General features: G+C 40.7%; 1 protein-coding gene and 2 long non-coding RNA genes across 4 annotated transcripts; 2 read left to right on the forward strand and 1 right to left on the reverse strand.

The window, feature by feature from the left end:
- The first annotated feature begins 1782 nt into the window (after window positions 1-1782).
- Window positions 1783-3835, forward strand: LOC103137489 (uncharacterized). The gene is made up of 3 exons (XR_001661981.1): window positions 1783-2500; window positions 3042-3119; window positions 3665-3835. It is a non-coding gene; the product is annotated as an uncharacterized LOC103137489 (long non-coding RNA).
- Window positions 3836-4166: 331 nt separating this feature from the next.
- Window positions 4167-13092, reverse strand: LOC103137488 (carboxypeptidase Z). 2 transcript variants are annotated; one of them, XM_007551240.2, is made up of 11 exons: window positions 12823-13092; window positions 12502-12534; window positions 11269-11643; window positions 8578-8802; window positions 8275-8501; window positions 7445-7606; window positions 7169-7327; window positions 6409-6535; window positions 6075-6214; window positions 5823-5922; window positions 4167-5046 (listed from the first exon to the last, which is right to left on the reverse strand). In XM_007551240.2, the coding sequence occupies exons 1-11, from the start codon at window positions 12893-12895 to the stop codon at window positions 4691-4693; spliced, it is 1977 nt and encodes a 658-aa protein (XP_007551302.1). In that variant the 5' UTR covers window positions 12896-13092; the 3' UTR covers window positions 4167-4690. The 2 variants fall into 2 exon arrangements, with proteins under 2 accessions (XP_007551302.1, XP_007551301.1); XM_007551239.2 differs by having other exon boundaries at window positions 8578-8805; window positions 12823-13091.
- A 3492-nt stretch (window positions 13093-16584) lies between these two features.
- Window positions 16585-18879, forward strand: LOC107836154 (uncharacterized). The gene is made up of 2 exons (XR_001662012.1): window positions 16585-17756; window positions 17792-18879. It is a non-coding gene; the product is annotated as an uncharacterized LOC107836154 (long non-coding RNA).
- Window positions 18880-18947: the final 68 nt, after the last annotated feature.

An 18947-nucleotide genomic window follows, 5' to 3' on the forward strand; every position in this document is an offset into this window, starting at 1 on the left:
ATTACAAAAGCAAAAGTATGTTCCTCCTGGTTTCGAATGTAGTTCTTTGTTGTATACGCCCTGGCCAAGATGGTCCTACTTCGGGTCTGTGGCTGATGTCCCAGATGCTGTTCTTGTCCAAAACCTTTCGAAGTTGTGGCTCAAAGGTTTTAGTGTGGCTTCATTATCAGGCCTGGATGTTTTCTTCAGAGGAAAACAGTTCTATTTTCAACTCTTATTACCTTCCAGCTGAAAACATGAGATTTTTGTCACTTGTAAATCATAACCAGCACTTATTGGAAATTTCTTGCTTGCAGCTCTTTACAGCTTCGCTGACCAGTTTCAGTCTTGCAATGCCACCGTTATTCAGTATTCTTTTAAATCGTTGCTGCCTCCTGACTGATATCTTTGGACAACAACAACAACAAAAAAAAATCTTTGGACCTTATTCGAAAACTGTGAAAGCGAGCGACACCAGCTGAAACTAACAAATGTTGCGCTTTTGGTCCCCAGTTGAACCCATTGTACCCAGACTACCAGGTGTTTTCTTTTGATTGAAAAACAGCTCAATGGCAAGAAGGCTCCTCATAACAGATAACAGTAGTTGGATAGTTTGAAACTCTTCTGGTTCGCTATAAAATATACATTCAGTTATATTTCTGTCCAGCCAATGTTTTTCAACCTAGTCGGGACAGATGAAACCTATGGCATCCTGCCTCAGCTTGTCACTTTAATTTGCTGTTGTAAGGCTAGTAGACCATAGCAGAAATTCATCATAAGAGATAAAACAAGAAGAAAACAGAGACAGGATTCCTCATCTGAGGTCAGATTAAAAAAAAAAACCTTTGACTGTCATCCACAGAAACCCCAAACAAGATAAAGATAAAAATCAAACACCAGACAGCTTCACACGTCAAAAATCCATTAGCTGGTAAACCTGTGGTCATCCTGTTACCTTTTGAAGCAATGGACTTCCACAGATAAATATCTGATGTACTGTATTTATCTCATATTGTGGTTATATGTCCCAGCATTATTACGGTGGAATCACCTTAACCCCAGAGGGTTCGCTCCCGTCTCAGCTGACGGGTTCTCTATGAAAACGCTTGGTGGGATTCTGTACACACTTGCGCTCGACTGCTCCGATTATCGTTGCCTCATGAGCTCCCCGGCAAGTTTGTTCAGGCTCCGTAACAAAGAAAGTGGCTTATTATCACCCTCTGGAGGAGCTGTGCTCTCACGTACCGTTATGAAACCGCTTCTGCCTAACGAGCAAACTGAAATGAACTTGACATTGAGCTGTTTTAGAAATTTAAAAAAGCTCTTTGCAGCTATGGGGGATTTTAAAGGGCCAAATGAGACTGCTTTACAAGGTTAGTAAAAATATTTTTTAAAAATGACTAAAAGAAGTTTGCTGAGGGACATAAGAAGTGAGAAAATCTGACTATTTCCTCATGGTTTTTATTAAATCTTTCTAATATGTTATTTTGGATATAACTGGTACAAAACTTCCTATTTTTAACTTTTGTCACGGTAATGTTTTCTACCTTTTACTTGCTTGATTTTTTTTTACCTTTTTTATTTTGTTTACTGGGCTGCTTAGGTATCATGTTTGTATTTTTTGAATTTGAAAACTGAGAAGGCTAAATGGTAAGCGATGAGTTTGGGAAATAGGATTTCATTAGTAGATCTCAAATTATTGGTGATTTTTAATTACTTTCTTCAGTGGCCACCTCTCAATCAGTCAAATACAGGAAATGACCTACATTTTAATGAGTATAAACTGCCATGCAAGTCCAACACAAACCAGGTCAAATACTCTGTTCTCTAAGCTGCAGGCAGGGGGCGCCAACTCTCCATTGACGGCAAATGCATAAAATTGAGAGAAAACCTTTTTGGGCACAACTGGCAGACAAGTTATTTGCTTAAAACAATCACTCTTTCCTTGACGTGGTGCCGAATAGGTAAGGTCAAATTGGCTCATGCTTTTCTTGGAGGCCATGCAATGGAACAGCATCTCTCTACTAGAATAATAAGGCTTGGAGCTAACGGAAGAATTTTAAAAAGTGATTAATTGTGGTTCTGATATCATACCTAACATATCCACTATGAGAAACTAAGTCATCGATCTTTGCCCTCACAGAGACCACGTCCAGGAATTGACATGATGCCACCTATCAATCATTCTAGGGGGGAGATTGTCAGGAACTTGACCAATCGCCGGTCGCAAATTGTCCCGAAGTACACGCCCCTGATGAGGAACCGGACCTGACGCGGTTCATCATCACGAGCTGCAGTGATAGAGGGAAATAATAGGAAATCATGAACTAATGTTATCAGCGGGGAACATACAAGAGTCGTTACCAAGATTATGTAGAAGACGAAATACAATTTATTACATGTCCAACATCCAAACAGAGTCTGGACTAATGCAAGAAATGGATGAAGGCATGTAGCCGAACTCATGTCCAGTTGAATATAACTGTGGTAGACCAACTACCATGTGTTCGTCTGCAAGAAGGTGACTGGTAAACATCCCTTTGTTCTATGTATTTTTGTCATAATGACGCATATTGATAGACAAATCAATCAATAAGTAAAGGTAGTAGTTATGCTTGATTTTTATGTGTGTAAGTTCCAATGGTAGCTCTATGGCAGCATGAAAACGTGATGCAGTAACTGCTGTACTGTCATTTAAGCACGTTTTTATGTTAATGTCAATTTTTAAGCAATTTCTTAAGACAGATTTTCAGAAGCTGGTATTTAACATTACTCACCTGTTAAATTGCTTCAGACGCAGCGTTCACATCCATTGAGACCATCCCCCTCATCATTCTTCCTCTGGCTACGAAAAACTTGGGCTTTAACATTGATTTCTTTGTTGTTTCCCGCAAACAACCTTACAGACCTGATGTAGGACAAGTTGGAGAATTTTCTTGCCTGTCGTCTTTACCTTAGTGTTGGCTGATAAGGCAAAAATTACTCATAAACTCAAGGAAACTCATTAAGTTATTCTTTTTCTGTGTGTTTGTGTTTTATTGGCGGATGGCAAAATAACTTAGGTGTACATACCGCCACCTACCGGACTGGAGTGTGGACGTCAACGATTGAGGGAATTCATCAATACATACATCAGTGGTGTGAGTGTATCTATACACACACACACACATACACACACACGCACACACACACACACACACAAGTCTATGTACACGTACAACGCATTGAGTTCCTTTGCCATCATAACACTGTTTGTCGGAAGTTTGCTCTACTTCCGCATGTGGGCGGAGTCAGTTGGCGTCATGTCAATTTGAATGTTCTCAATGAACTCGTGTGGGGATTAACTTGGGTTGTTTTAGACAGAGTGACCAAGAGTCATATTTGCCTGTGGAAAATGCTGAGTGAGATATTGAATATTATCCAGCACCACTGTATGAAGCTACATTTGCTGAAAGCTATATATTAAAATTAACAAAAATAAAGGCTTATTAATCTATATAAAGTCTTTCACAAAATGAATTGAGTTACTGAAAAAAAAATGCTTTTCAATAATATTTATATTTGTTGAAGGGCATGTACGTTAGAATATGTTAACTGATATTTTTTAAATAATATTCAATACTATTTTTTACATTGACTGTGCTGTCTAAAGGAAAAATGGCTTAAAACTGTTTCCTGTTTTCAGAAAACACAGTTATATTTCTGTGTAAGATGAGGGATACCACTAAATGCAGCAGAGGTGACACTGGTTTACAGGCACTGGGAAGTCTTTACCGTAGTTCCACTAATTGAAATGTAAGTTTGCATAAAGCTGCAGTCATATGCAAAGAAAGATTGTTGGCGTTATGCGATACAGCGTCAGCACTAATGACTTAATTTCTTGTAAGTGGGGGGGTCTTCTGTCTGCTAGTGGGCTGATCACATTTGTGTGTTCACTGACTAGTTATGTGTCTTGTTAGTCTATTTTTCAAAGATCAAATAATATTCACCAGACTTTATCTTGTGTGAGTTTATGTCAGGTGTTGCGTTTCATGTCAAAAATGAGATTTTACTGTCAGGATTTTGAACCAAGAGTTCATTCATTTCTATTCTCAGAAACCTTACTTTGTTTCATACAAACACGAAAAGAACCTAAAATCTAAATGACACACATGACTTTCAGTTCATAACGAATTAGTCATGGAGAGTGCTGCATATAAGACTTTATTGTAATCATTAGTTGATGGTACTTGTTATACTAGAAATATTAGTAATAGCATATTAGAATTATTTCATTACCTTACAGCAAATTCGCGATCTCCTAACAAAACGGGAGAGAAGTTGCAAATTAGTACATTTGTTTTGTGTTGACTAAAGCAAGAGTTTGGAGCAAGTTTGGCCTAAAGAAGACTCTGGTGCCCTCTGGTGGCAGCTGCTTTCACTTTTTTTATGCTAAAAGCCACGTTACAACCACAAACTATGGTGGACTTAAAAGTCTGTCGTGTAGTGAACCAAAACAAAACCGCAAATATTTGTGATTAAATCAAGTTTTAAATTATGCAAATTACCAAAAGCCATTTTATTTATACGACAAAAGCTTGTAAAGGTGCTTAGAAAAACATTCAGCTAAAAAAAATCCATGGCCTAATCTTGTACATTTGCATGCATTACACGATTTTTTTTTTTTTTAAAGGCAAGTTCACTGCTTTGTTTTTTTTCTCTTTTTAAAGCTCTAATGGCGTTTCAGCAGCCAGGTGGGGACAGGCCCCCCAAGTGAGGCAAAGTAGCTCCACCACCAGGGTTTCTCAGCTCTCTCCTCATGTTGCCGGTTCACATCGGCCATCGTGGTGTACTGGTTGTACTGGTTGTACGGGTCGAATCGGTCGTAGCTGCTCGAGGACAAGACGCTTTCCTCCTCCTCAATGTCGGGGTCTAGAGGAGCTTTCTGCAGCACAAAGTCCACCCGGCCTGCAGACTGCATGCGAGTCGGCAAATGGACTTTCTTTGTAGCGCGGGCGTAGCCGGGCGCCGAGGCGGTGACGATGTGGATGCCCGGGGTGAGAAGCCGCCAGTAGTCTCCATTTTCAGCTGGGCAGGAACAAAAACGCTCGGTGTGATTATTTTGAAGCTGAGCTTATAAAGACTTACTATGCAGGGACTACAATAAAGTTTCAGTGCAAAATATCTCTACAGAGTCAGAGGAGCGGTATTGCGCAATTTAATACTGAAGGATTACTTTAAAATGATTAAAAACATCAATGTCACGTGTTAAAATATGAAGTAAGCTGAACTAAAAGTAAGGTGGAGAATAAAAATAAGTAAATGAGCTAAAAGTAATTCTGAGTTCCTTGAAAACAAATGGATAAATAATATTTACAGCAACACTTTTGCATTGAACTTTCTCACATTTTGTCACATCACTCCCACAAACATCAACATGTTCCATTTTGATCTTCTGGTTTAGACCAACACAAAGTTGTGCGTAATTGCAAAGTGGAAAGAAAGGAATACATGGACTTTTGCATTCAGCCTTCTTTACAACGATGCTCCTAAATGAAACCCAGCGTGGTCAGCCAGTTTCAGAGGTCACAAAATGGTGACAGAGGTCAGGTGAGATCAAAACCTTTGCAGCATCTGAGGTAAAGTGTGACAGAAAAGTAGCACAAAACACGGCGGTGGCAGCATCATGCGGTAGGGATGGGATGCTAAACCAACCATGTATAATGAACTACCAACTGGTGTTGATTTAACACATAAAATCCCAATAAAATTGTCCAAGTTAATGGTCACACATTCTGTGAAGGTTCTTATATGAATATTGTGTTTTATCATTAACACATTGCATATCCTCCAGGTATATTTACCTGTGGTGATGTCGTGCCGTATTCCTCTGACTGATACTCGCGCACCTTTTATTCCTTTTCCCTCTTCATCATTTACAAACCCTTTGATCCCTCTGTGAGTCTGGTCAGTGGTGACAACAACAACAACAACAACGTTTTACTCCTTTAGTTTCGTCTTTGTCCGTTTCTAATGAAAGGATTGCATCTACAAATGTGTCTGCAGTCAGCTCAGGTTCGGCAGGTTTACCCAAAGCTATAAAAGAAAAATCTCACCGCCTCAATGAAGGCAATCAAAGCTTCTTGGTTGTCCTGCCAGCTGAGGAACAGTTCTTCTTCAGGAGGGAATTTATCACATCCAAGAGACACGGTCACCTCGAAACAGTTGGAGTGAAGGTAGTTGAAGTCTTGCATACCTGGTCATAGGCAAAGCAAACAGCTTTAATCTTATTTCTTATAATATCAAATCACCTTGCAGGATCCTCCTTTCTTGCCCCACAAAGCGCTGCATCATGGCTGGTCTTATAGTGACCTCTACAGGGCTCCAGGGAGAATTACAGTTTTATATTACCAGATTGGTTTAGGAATGCTTTTTTTTTTTTAAACTCACCGCCTGAAATGCTGCCCCACTGCGCTCCGTTGATGACTCCTTTCTGGCTGCCATCGTGGGGAGATCCACATTCTCCGGATGTTGCTGTGTTTGAATCTGCATAAGTTCTCGCAAGAAGTTTGAAAACCTTTAAATCAGACACAAATGATGCAAAATTGACCTCAAGCGAACGTAGCTGAGTAAACTATGCTACCCATTTCTCCCTGGACTATAAATTTAGCTCTCTACCAGGAAAACCTTGAGAGAGAACCAAAGTAGTTGCCATGCAGAGCGAAAGTGTAAATTTGAAAGTATTTCTTTGCCACAAATATTGGGTTTTAAAATAAATAAAACTAAATCCATTCTGATTTTATTTATCTACAGCAATAAACCAGACATGGAATATTTTAACAAAGGAAACAAAAATAGTCTGATAGTAGAAAACAATTCTGTAAATGACATTAGATGTCTTATCTACATATAAAGAGGTCTCATTTGCATCAAGACAAGAAAGGCATGCAAGAATTTCTTCTGTTTTTTTTTTAATTATTTTAATTTTATTATTTTGGGGTCAAATATTTTAAACTGTTATCAATAGCAAGAACAAGATATGGGTCACTGTAGTCTATACACAGGTCCAGATGAGTCTGGATAGCTTTTTTACTTTAGTAAATGAAATCATCCTTTCAAAACAACTTTTTTTGTATTTCTAGGTTATCTTCGTCTGACATGAAAACGTTTGTGAAGCATTTAAAATCTGTGATTCACGGAACCCGCCTACCTTATCGTCAGGTGTGGGGGAGAACATGTTCTGCCCACGCGGGTGTTTGGACAGATCGTAGGGGTAGGAGACCATCCGGTCGCCGCTGTGGAAGCTGGCGGAGAGCACAAACGGGATGGAGCGGATCCACTTCATGACCGCATACGTCTCCGGTGCAACCTGACGCCCGGCATTTAGAGACTCTCTTTCAGATGTCAGCTTAGTTCATCTTCTCCAAAGCAACAAAAAGACTTTGTAGCAGTTCTGTCTTCTAGACAACGAAGAGTCATTATGTACCTTACCAAACCAGTAATTGTCTGGGATGGGGATGTGGTCGGTGCGGAAGCCCTTCTGTCTGCGTCTTCTGTAAACGACAGTCGTCAGGTCAGGAAAGTTCCTGTTCAGGTCGATGTTCTGGGCGTTGTTTCGGCCGACGTTCCCGTAGCCATATCTGTCACCCTGTAGATTAAAAGAATAAGTGTTTCATGTGTAATAATAACAACCTGTGAACTGAATGGATGACCAACAGCTCTAGAGCAGGACTAACGGGCTAGTTAATGTCGGCAAAGTCAGGATTTAGACAGCCATTACAATGGCATCTCGAGAATTAGAAAAAACGCAGCCAAAGAAAGCAATGATTTCAGATTATGTCACAGCGGTAACTGTCTAAAACACAAGTAAAATCACTGTAGTCAAAAGGAGTGCATTAATTGTATTCAGCATTCAGGGAAGCAACTTGGACAAGGAAGAAAGCTGAAAAACATAAATGATGTGAAAAAGTCAACAATTTTCAGAAATAAAACTGATTTGTAACTCTTTCCCTGCAGCCTTGCTGTTTGACAAAGTCAAATCCAAAGCTTAACTGTAGCGAGTCTTAAACATATTTACTGGATGCAGATTCAACATTCACCTGTGGAAGATAAGTGAAGAACTGAAGCTGCAACTTCAACTATAGCCAGATGTTACTTAAAAGCATTAACATCTGTTAATTTTCACAGCAATCACATTGTGAAACTAAGTAAAAGTCTCTTTAAGCTTCTCGGGAAACGTGTGACAGCAGTTTGGTGAATAAAGCCGGTGCAGGGTATCCCCCTTTTTTTCAAGGATGAAATGCTGTTAAGCGTCACCTCGTCATCGCTGTAGTTACTGTCAGCGTCCCCAGACACGGCCACCTCGTATCCGTCAGGGTTCATGGAGGGCAGGATGTGGATGCGGGTGTTGTTGATGAGCGTCTGGATGCGCTCGTTTCCCTGCAGATACTCTGCACACAGGTACTGAGCCAGGTAGAGCAGCAGCTGGCCACCCAGGGGTTCGTTCCCATGCATGTTGCCAACGAGTTTCATCTCAGGCTCGACTAGGTAAGGGCAACGTTTAATATTAAGCATTAATATGACACAAAGAAGTGCTGCGTGAATCGGAGCTGCACTCACGCAGCTGATGTTCTCCAGGACTGCTTGAGAACTCGATCACCAGCAGCTCCCGGCCCTCCGTGCTGCGGCCGATGCTGTACGTCCTGGAGATGTCCGAGCATTGATCCTCGGTCTTCTTCAGGATGTCGATCATCTGGGAGCTGGAGTGGTAGGTGAACTGGATCGGTGCAGCAGCCTGCTGGGGTTGAGGAGCCTCCAGGTTCTGAGCAGCCTCATCTTCTTGCTCTGCTGTGAAGAAATGTCACAGAAATGGCGGTTTGCTAAGAGAGACGTTATCTGTCCAACCTGTCTTGTCTAATGCTTAAAGCATTTTTTGATTATTATATCAAATATTAGTTAGCTTCAACTAGCCTTAGTGGTTAGTAGACGCCAACTAACCACTAGGGCTAGTTTGCTAGCCGTTAGTTGAAGCCGTTGAACTAACCAAGCTGCCTTTCTCAAACTGTGGTGGACCACCGCTGGTGGTCCGCGGGCGCCCCCTAGTGGTTCACGAGGTACTGCATGTAAACGACCGTTCATTTGTCATGAGGCGAGCTCAAAGTGCGACGCTACAGTTAGCTTACCAAAGGTAAGCAGTTTCAGAAAACTGCTCTATGGTTAGTTCAGTGTCTGCCAGCATTCGCTTGGTTTAGTCTTCTGGTTTATTGTGTTCAAAAAAGATGAAACATGCCCGCCTTTTAAACCACAATAGACCTAATTGAGCTCCAAGTGACGGGGTTTCTCTGCCGTGTTTCAAAAAGCAGTAAAAAAAAAAAACAAAACAAAACTAAGTTTAGAGCTTAACTTTGGTTGTGTTGTGTTGTTTTGGTCAGGTTCGACACATTTAACTTTATAATCTGTTAATAGCTGGTGACTCTGCACACAGAGTTAACTTTCCCGCCTTTGTTTTGAGCTGAAAGAGATGCAGCGCCGCAGCTCACAGAGTCACAGAAGAGCATCAGTTTATATGAAGTTGTTTAGTGAAGACATCTGGCTAACACACACATCAACTCAGCTCAAAACACCGTCCAGCTGGATCGCCTTCTGTCCTCCCTGAAACCTACTGGGAGAGATCGTCTTGTCGTTTTCATGTTTTATTCGTAGCTCAGTTTAACGTGGAGTCACTCAATTCCATTTTCTCAGGATCTGTTTTAATCCAGGCCATAGATTTCTAATTTTAAAAACTCTTTGCTAAAGATAACAAAGAGGTTTTTTTGGCTGCCACATTTCAGAGTCATGTGCGAAGCAGATGACTGTGTGAACTCTCGGAGTGCGTTCACAGGCATCAGGAAATGATTCAAACCTCCAGTCACTTTATGGTTATAGACCTGGATCGTGAAGTAGAATGAGATGCGTTGTTCCCAAAGGAAGCAGAAAAACACTATAAATCGCCTTTTTCCTTTTTAAACGCTCAGCAAAGGTCTATTCCCACCAATCATATGAAGCCCGAGCTGATTTTATGACTCTATTTTGACATGATGAAAATAATTATTTGTAAAAAGATTTTGAAAAGTGGATATTGTCACCAGAGGAGTTAAAAAAAGAGAGTGATAATTCATATTAACGAGACTGCCAAACAATAGCAATAAAAGTGAGATAAATCAACAGGAAATAAATTGCCTTCTTAGGCACGTTTTAGCTCCAACCGAAGACTTCAATGCATTTAATTGGCATTGAATGTGGGAAACAAAAACAAAACGGCACGGAATTGTGAAGTGAAGGTCTGAAGGCTGTTTCAATTCTGGGGCTGTGGGTGGGATCAAAAAACAAGAGATTCAGACAGATAACAAGACTGTGTGGAGAAAAATACAAAATCTATGAGAAATGCACAAAAAATGCTCTCAAACAGCAGCATGTCAAAACAAAAAATATATATATATTTGAATTACTACAGCTGAACAGAATACTGAGGGAACCGTTTAATCCCATAAAAAAATCTCATTGCAGTAGCATAGTCTCAGATTATCAGATTAATATGGGTTATTGTCCTGCCATACTTGTCACATTTTCTTTAAAGTGTACCCAAATTAAAGGTTGTTAGTAAAGGTTAATAAATGTTTTCACATCTTCATCTTTCATTATGACATTGCACTACTGCAAACAAGGTTTAATAAAAGTTTTCTGACTTTTCATGGATTCCTACAAAGGGTGATTATAAATGTGGCAGGCAAAGCAAGCAGGCCACACTAATGAAAACTTTAAAAAAAAAAAAGTCAGGCAGCATGTTGCTGCATGTTTTGTTTAGAAACTGACCACACGTGTTTCCTAATTCTAACCATAATTGGAGGAAGTTGTTTAAATTGGAGGAAGTTGTTTAAATTAGACAGATAAACTCAAAAAAAAAAAAAGTCCACTGACACCGACTCTACTCACAGTGTTGCAACCCAAAAGCTGTTCTGTCTCCTGAAAATGCTGAAAACGTCACACGGGAGTGATCTCACTGATCCATACCTTCCTTTATATCATAGCTATTCATAACTTTTTCATTATTTCCTAATAATAAAAGTCAGACAAACTCTTGTTTTTCTATTTATGACCCTGCAATTCATCTGGCATGAGCCGAACACAAGTAAATAAACGAACTAGGCTGCAGTTTAAGATTTTCTTTTCAATCTTTGTCAGGCGGAAAAACCACAATAAATTTTTTCTTTTTAAAAACCATTTAAAACTTGTTTCTGGCCGTACTCGAAATATACTAAATCCTCTTATTACCTTTGAGACCCTCCAGCGGGTCGTAACATCCCTCCTGGTCGCTCACAAAGAAGCGATCGCAGTCCAGGAAGTACGGCCAGGCCATCTGGATCCCCTCAAAAGCATGACTGCATCTCTTGTGTGCTGCCTCGCAGGCGCTGCGGCAGGGCCTCAGCACCTTGCTCCCCTCGCAGCGGGGGGCCAGGACCGAGCAGCCCAGCATCCGGATCTCGGGGTTGCACTGTCCGCCCAGCAGCTGCTCGACCACGCTGATGAGGAGGTACTCCACAGCGGTTTCCGCGTCCCTGCGGGTGCTGTGGCCGACGATGTTCGGGAACATGGTGCGGGTGTAGGGCATGTCGTCGCAGTAGGACAGCAGGATGTCTGTGCATTTGGCTGTGATAGAAAGGAAGCAACAAAAAAATCAGATTAGGGATATTTATCTATACATCACAAGATGAGTTATAGATAAATCGTCTTTATTTGAACGTCCCCATTTTTCCACATCTTCCTACTTTTCAATGGATTACCACATATTTTCCTTCCACTAAACTTTCCATTACTACTCTATCTTGTAGCCAGAGTTAATGTGTTATATGTGGCTGTAACAACAATCATTAATGCATAATTCAACATGCATTGTGCAAACAAAGTGAGCCGTAATGCAGTGCAACTTTAACAGGAGAATTTATATGTAAACTTCGCAAAATACTTGCATGCAGCTCGATTATTGGTGTCGGACAAATCACACGCTTTATGTTGCGTTCAAGTTCTGCCGAGAGACAAGATAAAGATTAGTGTCTGTCGGTTTTAATTTGAAAGGTCCATTATGCGTCTCTATTTGTCACGGTGTGCTATCCTCAATCATCTGCTCCTAAATATTTCCATTATCTGTGGAAATTAGAATCTGAATATTTCATGCCTCCATCGATCATCTAAAAATACTCAACCGGACCAGATTCCGTTTGCACTCCGTGGCGTTATGGGATTTATGATCCTGTTTGTGACGGAAATCAAGCGATTTAAAGAAGCCCGTAGAACTGCTTTTGTTCATCAGAGGTGGATTGATTTATTTATTTATTTTAAACTTTCCTCTGTCTTTGTACATTTGGTTTCGAGGTCAGAAGCGCGACACGCTGTCATTAAAAATTCAAACATCCCTGCGACTTTCTGGGCAGCGATAAAACGAGGAGAAGATGATGACGAACAGTCCGTGCACGACGACTTTCTTCCTTCAAGCTGGAGGGTACTTACGCTTTTCTTCCGCTGCTGCTGCCTTGCACTGTCCTGCAAAACACGTCAATTTGATCAGTGACCGCTAGGTGGCAGAGTGGTTTCTGTGAATGCAATAAACTGGATCGTAAACTCGAGCTCAGCTCGCTAATAGACAAAAAAAACAAAAAAAAACGCCACATAGCCCGTCTGGAAAAGCTCACTTATATGTTAAAATGGATTCAAATCAAATTGATTTTAAAATGGAAAAGTCTCCAAACGAGCATCTGTCGGAAGTTTCACTCGCATCGTGTCCAAATGCGACAGAGACTGTCCTGGGAATCAGAGGATGAGAAAGTTTACCTCTTATCCACGGGTCGCATCGCGGCGCAGCTCCGCATAAAGGCACCAACATCTGCAGCAGAACCAGCAGCATTTTGTCCCCCCTCTACGCTGTTATGACCCCGCTCCGTTCTGTGGCACCTCGCTTACACACGCAGCCAGAGGGTGTGTTTTTCACTCGGACTGCGTGAACTTCCCAAACAAGCCAGACATTCCGATGAACTTCCACGACAGAGGCTAAGCAGTGGAGCTGCGAGAGGGGATATGACTGAGCCGAAGTGAAAATGTGTGGCAACTCAAATTGTCATAAATTTCGTTTTTATGTGTTGTGCACAATGGCTTTCTGTCATGTTGCAATTTAAAGGGAAAGCACCGTTATTATGCTTTCTACTGTTCAAGCCCAGTCAAAATGTCAGAGAAAGGTTTTAACTGCACAACCCGTTTTTGTATGTTTAATCCCTGTGAGTGAAGTGGTTGAATCAATATTTGCTTCAAGTCATATTTTAAAGTTATCGAAAAAGAATGTAAAGCAGAATGAAAACAAAATGACCTACTGGGGATGTGACATCACTGTGGAGAAATTTGGTCAAACTTTCAGGTTTTCTGGCATGAAGTAATTCCACACTGTCTCAGTCAGATAAGATTGATGTCCGGCCTTTGACTAGGCCACACAAAAACTTTTTTTTTTTTTTTTTACACTTTGATTTTCAGGTGTGCTTTGGATTATTTTCTTGCTGCTCAACTCAAAGTCAGAAACTGATGGCCAGACAGTTTTTTTTAAATGTGAGATGTTAGCGGGACACAAGTTTCTCTGTTTTCTCATCAGTGCACAGAATATTTTCTAAAATGTCTCTGGGATCACCAGGGTTTTTTTTTTTTGTAAATATGAGTCGGGACTTTTAAGGTCATAAGCAGTGATTTGGGACTTGAAACTTTCTCAATGCTGAATCTTGAACCCTGACTGTTTTTGAGGTCTGCAGGACTTCAGTTGTTTTGGTTCCTTTTGTGACTTCCTGGATGAGTTTTTGACAGACTCTTGGAGTCATTTTGACTCCTCACAAGGTTCAGCTATGTTTAACATCTTATTGGTGCTGAAATGCTATTTTATTGGGGATTTTGTATGACTTAAAAGATTAAAATGTTAGAGTTGCATGTCTTTTCTTCTGTGGAAATCCTCAAGTTTCGGACTAAAATTCTGTGATAAATCATCAAAACGTCAACGCATTAGTTAACACTCAGAAAGCCTGAATATATACCGATTACAATTAAATAGAGAGGTTATATCAGGCTTTCAGGAAACACGAGGCATAATTCAGTTTGTTCGGACAACACCATATTTTCCAACAAGTCTAAATCTAGAAGAGGAATACACCTCTTGGCTTTCTAGGTGCAATTTTCTCAGATTATTCCCATATCACGTGGACTGTTGTTTTACATCCAAATCAGAGCAGAAGTGCTTGACGATTTGCTGCTGTTCAGGCAGAAACAAAAGCACCAGAATGTCAAGCAAACAGAGCCGTTTAGCAGTGAGATGCTGCTAGACTTTGCATAAGAGTAATTACATTTTTTTCTAGAGTGAGACACGGTTATTATCAGCAGACCTGATTACCAACCACTTCAGTTCATGTGTGCATCAGCGGAGTAGCTTTGCTTTGCTTTGCCTCGCAATGATTTCTGGAAAATCCCAGACATGATGGCACGCTGTAATAGCTTCTTTTTTTTTTTTTTCTTTTTTTTTTGAGTGAACGTGTTATACCTTTTCAACTAATTATAAGGTCTCATCTTCAAGCTGAGCAGACCTGATTAGCATAATGGCAGAGTGAATATTCAAAAGGGTTCGAGGCAGGAGGGCAGGCAGGCGAGAAGGAGGTTGGTACAGAGTTAGAGCGAGGGGTAAAAAAAAAAAAAAAAAACTGCTGCATCCTTCATCTACATCAGGAATATTGATTAGATCCTTAGCATGTTGATGCATTATGCAAATTACAGCCTAACCCAGAAACTGAAGGGAAGCGAAACCTAACAGTGGAGATCATTCCTTGAGAGCTTGTAATCGTGTGTGTGTGTGTGTGTGTGTGTAGGTGTGTAGGTGTGTGTGTGTGTGTGTGTGTGTGCGCGCGCGCGTGCGTGCGTGCGTGCGTGTGTGTGTGTGGTACTGCTGAGGGAAAAGAGGTGTGGATCTGCGGGAAAAGACTGAGTCACTCGTGAAAGAAAAAAAAGTATTCACACCCTTTGTTGCACGGCTAAAAGTCGGAAAAGTTCAGCTCCCATTTTGAACACAGCCGCTCTGGTACTTTGAAGAACTCCACGCTCAGCTGCGGTTAAAGCTGCAGGACGTTTCAGGTACATCTCTACCGACTTTGCGCTACTACAGTCTGATTTTATCTTTCACTGTTCTGTGTAAAACAGCTCAAGAGGATGGAAAGTGTCTGTGGGACAACAATTTCTAGCCTCAACTGAATTTAAACTCAGACTTTGACTGGGTCATTTTAACATAAATATGCTTTTAATCTAAAACCTTCCATTGCAGTGAGCGCTGTATGTTTATTCTTAAAAAAAAAAAAAAAACTTCCACTTCTGCTTCAAATCTTTCTCAGACTCCAGAATCGTCTTGTGTTTTAGCTCCAGCCATCGTCCAACTAACCCTGACCTGATATTGGAGAAAGCCGTTCTCACAGCATCAAGCCGCCTCCACCACCACGTTTCACTGTGAGGACGGTGAGTTCCCGGCTAGTTTCCCTCCTCATACAGAGTTTGTCTGGAGGTGGAAAAGCTCAGGTTTGGTCTCATCTGACTGAGACCGAACTAGATCTCAGTTAGATGAGATCTAGCTAGATCCCAACTAGATGTAAACATCTCTTTATGTCTTACTTTCACACGAGCTTTTTCAGATTAGGACAGAGTGGAAAAATGAGGTGCGTGAGGATGAGAGCTGAAAATCTTGACAGCTTTATTCTGCAGAGGTTTGTTATTGTTGACCAGTAAGCGAGGAGAAACTTCTTTATTCGGTTATAACTCATGCTCCAATCGTTTGTCCCCTCCGTCGCTCTAAACGATGAGTGGTTACAGCACGTATGTCGCCACGCATGCATCTTCTGTTTTAATTACCAGCTTCTCCTTTATCAGCCTCCGATGATTGGGGTTAATTATGATGTGTTAAAATAGCCGAGCTCTGGCTCCGTTTTAACCGAAGTCGCTTTTCAGCACAAAACACATGAATTCAGAGGCTTTGAGTGTTTGAGTACTGATCCTCCTTCACTCAACGCTGAGAATAATTAAAGCCAGTCTGGTTGGCATGTGATTAAGCCAGATCCATTAGTGAGTTAGCATGAACTAACTGAGGAGAAGAACATTGACCAAACTTTTTAATTAGTCTTGGGAATATGCATAATATTGGAGTGGAGGTTTCTCTTTTGCAGCTGTTTTTGTGTCTTCGGCATTACAAAGAGGACTAAATGGAACCAGCGGGAAGACATGAGTGACTCTGCAACATATTCCAGAGAGACTTACGAGTCGTACTTCTCTACTTCAATCTTTTTCCTTTTGGGAAAAATTCGATTTCAGACATGGGATAATGCATTGTGGGGAACTAGCCCTGTAATCTCACTTCCATTTCAAATGCCTAAATGTAGAAATTTCTAAATTAAATCTTAAAATAAAATATAGCTTCCAAACTTACTTTAGTTGCCCAGTAAAGACGCATTCAAAAAAAAAAAGTTTATTTATGTTTTAGTAGCACAGCTTTTTTTGTTTTTTTTTGTCCAGTATTCAATTTTAGGCCATTTGAAATATTACTGTTACTAAGAAAAAAACAAACAAACAAAAAACATTAATATCAAAAACAGTGAAACCCCTACAACAATTAATAGATGCAACTAAAGGATTTTATTTCATTTATGCTTTACTGTCTGAACTTCAACAAAATTGTGTTGGAACTTGTAATTAGCAATCCACGGCTTCCTGTTTTCTCTTTGCATAAACGAAGCTCTAAAAAGAGACCAGTGTCTGTTTTCCACTCTTCAAAATGGTAAAGACAACAATCCAGTATATTTAGATAAATATGTGTTGGTCCTCATAATCCTTCAAAAAAAAAAAAAACACAACTACTTACCTAAAACTGCTGCAGTTTGGTGATCAGAGGAAACACCTGAAACTGTGGAAAACAAGTTTGTCTGAGAACCAAACATCAGGATGGTTAGAGGGGTAAAACAGAGGGAAATGTTGGGGTCACCAAGTCCCCATTGCAATGATTAGACTATTTATATTCTAAATAGATCTAAATATATATTTTAAGGCTTTTCAGGTGAGTGCGACACTCACTGATTCAAACATTCAACCCCACCGATGACAGCTTTACAATCAACATCTTTTATTGCACATAGTCTAAAAATCACTCTGTCAGAGAACAGCAAGTGGCTCACAGGAGGGAAAAGACTCGTGTGGGCAAAACGCGTCTAATTAAACGTATTTTCTCCTATCGAAGCAGCTGTCGTAAAAGTATAACAGTGGTTGAGAAAAAAAAAAAAAGTCACATATTCATATAAACTTGGCACAAACACTGAACAGTGTAATTTAAAGCACTTAGAGACCATGGCTGTGCTACATGGAGTCTGTCCTCGACAGTCTAGACGAAAAGCTGCTCCTGTACAGTGCGGCGCCAAACACGTCAGTCAGCACACTCGGCTCGCGTCGACGTCCGCAGGAACCGGTCGACTGGCAGAAGAAAAAAACAACAAAAAAAAAAACAGAGGCTGCTAGTACAAACACGTCTCGGTTAGAAGAGGGTTATCTAGTACATTCAGCTGCTAACTGGCTCTTTGGAGGGCGAGTCTGGTGATGTGCAGGAGTTTCTCACTGTCAACAAAGTCCATGAAAAGAATCAAACTGAGGCTTATTTTAATTTTGGGAGACGTTCCCACCGCATCGTTTTTCAGCACGCTTTTCAAAAACTCTCTAACGTGTGTGTGTGTGTGTGTGTGTGTGTGTGTGTGAGCGTACCTTCTGAGATTATCTGATCAATTTTGTGTGTGTGTGTGTGTCTAATTACACAGATTTTGAGGGGTTTGAGGAATGGCGGGAAACTCAAACAAGCCGCGAAAAAAACTTCACATTGCTGGAGAACCCCTCGTCATTTGCAGCGCCTTGCAAAACTTTTTCACATTTTGTCTCATTCAGACCCAAAGATTCAACATCCATGAAAGTTTTTAAGTACAAATATACCAAAACAAAGTTGTGCATCATTGTGAAGTGGAAGGAAACGTATTCTCAGTGTGAGAAATGGAAAAGAAGGGTTAGGTTGAACGTCTCACTGAGTTCTGTTCAGTCCGTCATGTGAAAGTAAGGAAAGAGTGGCACAGCTGCAAACTAACCCAGACAAAGCTGTCCACCTAACCTGACAGTTAATTAGAGGAGCAGCCAGCTCAGACAGGAGAACCTGTTGACAAGATAATCAGTAGTTACACACGTCAGAGCTCTGGTTCTTATGGAAGCGATTGCTGAACGAAAGCGGCTTGTAACAAGGGAAGTATGAGACACAGCAAACGTGTGGAAGAAGATGCTCTGATTGGATGAAGACAACATTTGTTTTTCGGCTGGGTATGGAGGAGACTAACAATTCACATTACACACCGTCACAGAGGTGGCGGCAGCATTATTCTGTGCAAGAAAACCGCTCATTGGCTGCAGAGGAATTAAAACTGGGGTCAAAGTTTAACTTCCGGCATCACAACACACAGACAGAGCTACAGCGGAATGGTTTCGATAAAAGCATGCGCATGTTTTAGAATGGCCTAGTCAAAGCCCAGATGTAAATCCAATTAGGAATCTACGGTGAGACTGGACAATTATGTCCACACGTTCGCAAGCTGACAGAGCTTGGGCTATTAAGAATTATCAAAAATTTCCAGATGTGCAAAATGACTTGCAGCTGTCTGAGGGTTTGTATCGACTCAGAGGACTGAAAACAAAAACAAGCCACACACTTCAGATTCAGGAAAATAAAACTTCCATTTTACAGATTTGCGCAGCTTTGAGTTGTTCCATCTTAAATTGTTTCATTGTCATTGTAACATGGCGATGGAGGAAAAACTCGCAGAGAGTGAATATATTTTTGCAAGTAACTGTACAGTTTCATGATGGATGGGAATAAT

The sequence above is a fragment of the Poecilia formosa genome, unplaced genomic scaffold (genome assembly GCF_000485575.1).
Source record: "Poecilia formosa unplaced genomic scaffold, Poecilia_formosa-5.1.2 Scaffold41, whole genome shotgun sequence".
NCBI lineage: Eukaryota > Metazoa > Chordata > Actinopteri > Cyprinodontiformes > Poeciliidae > Poecilia > Poecilia formosa.

Coding starts and splice junctions, on each gene's coding strand:
- LOC103137488 (XM_007551239.2), bottom strand. CDS start 12,895: ATGCTGCTGGTTCTGCTGCAGATGTTGGTGCCTTTATGCGGAGCTGCG. Junction 6,536..7,168: donor CCCCCACACCTGACGATAAG/GTAGGCGGGTTC, acceptor TCTGATTTAAAG/GTTTTCAAACTTCTTGCGAG. Junction 5,047..5,822: donor ACGGCACGACATCACCACAG/GTAAATATACCT, acceptor GTTCCTGCCCAG/CTGAAAATGGAGACTACTGG.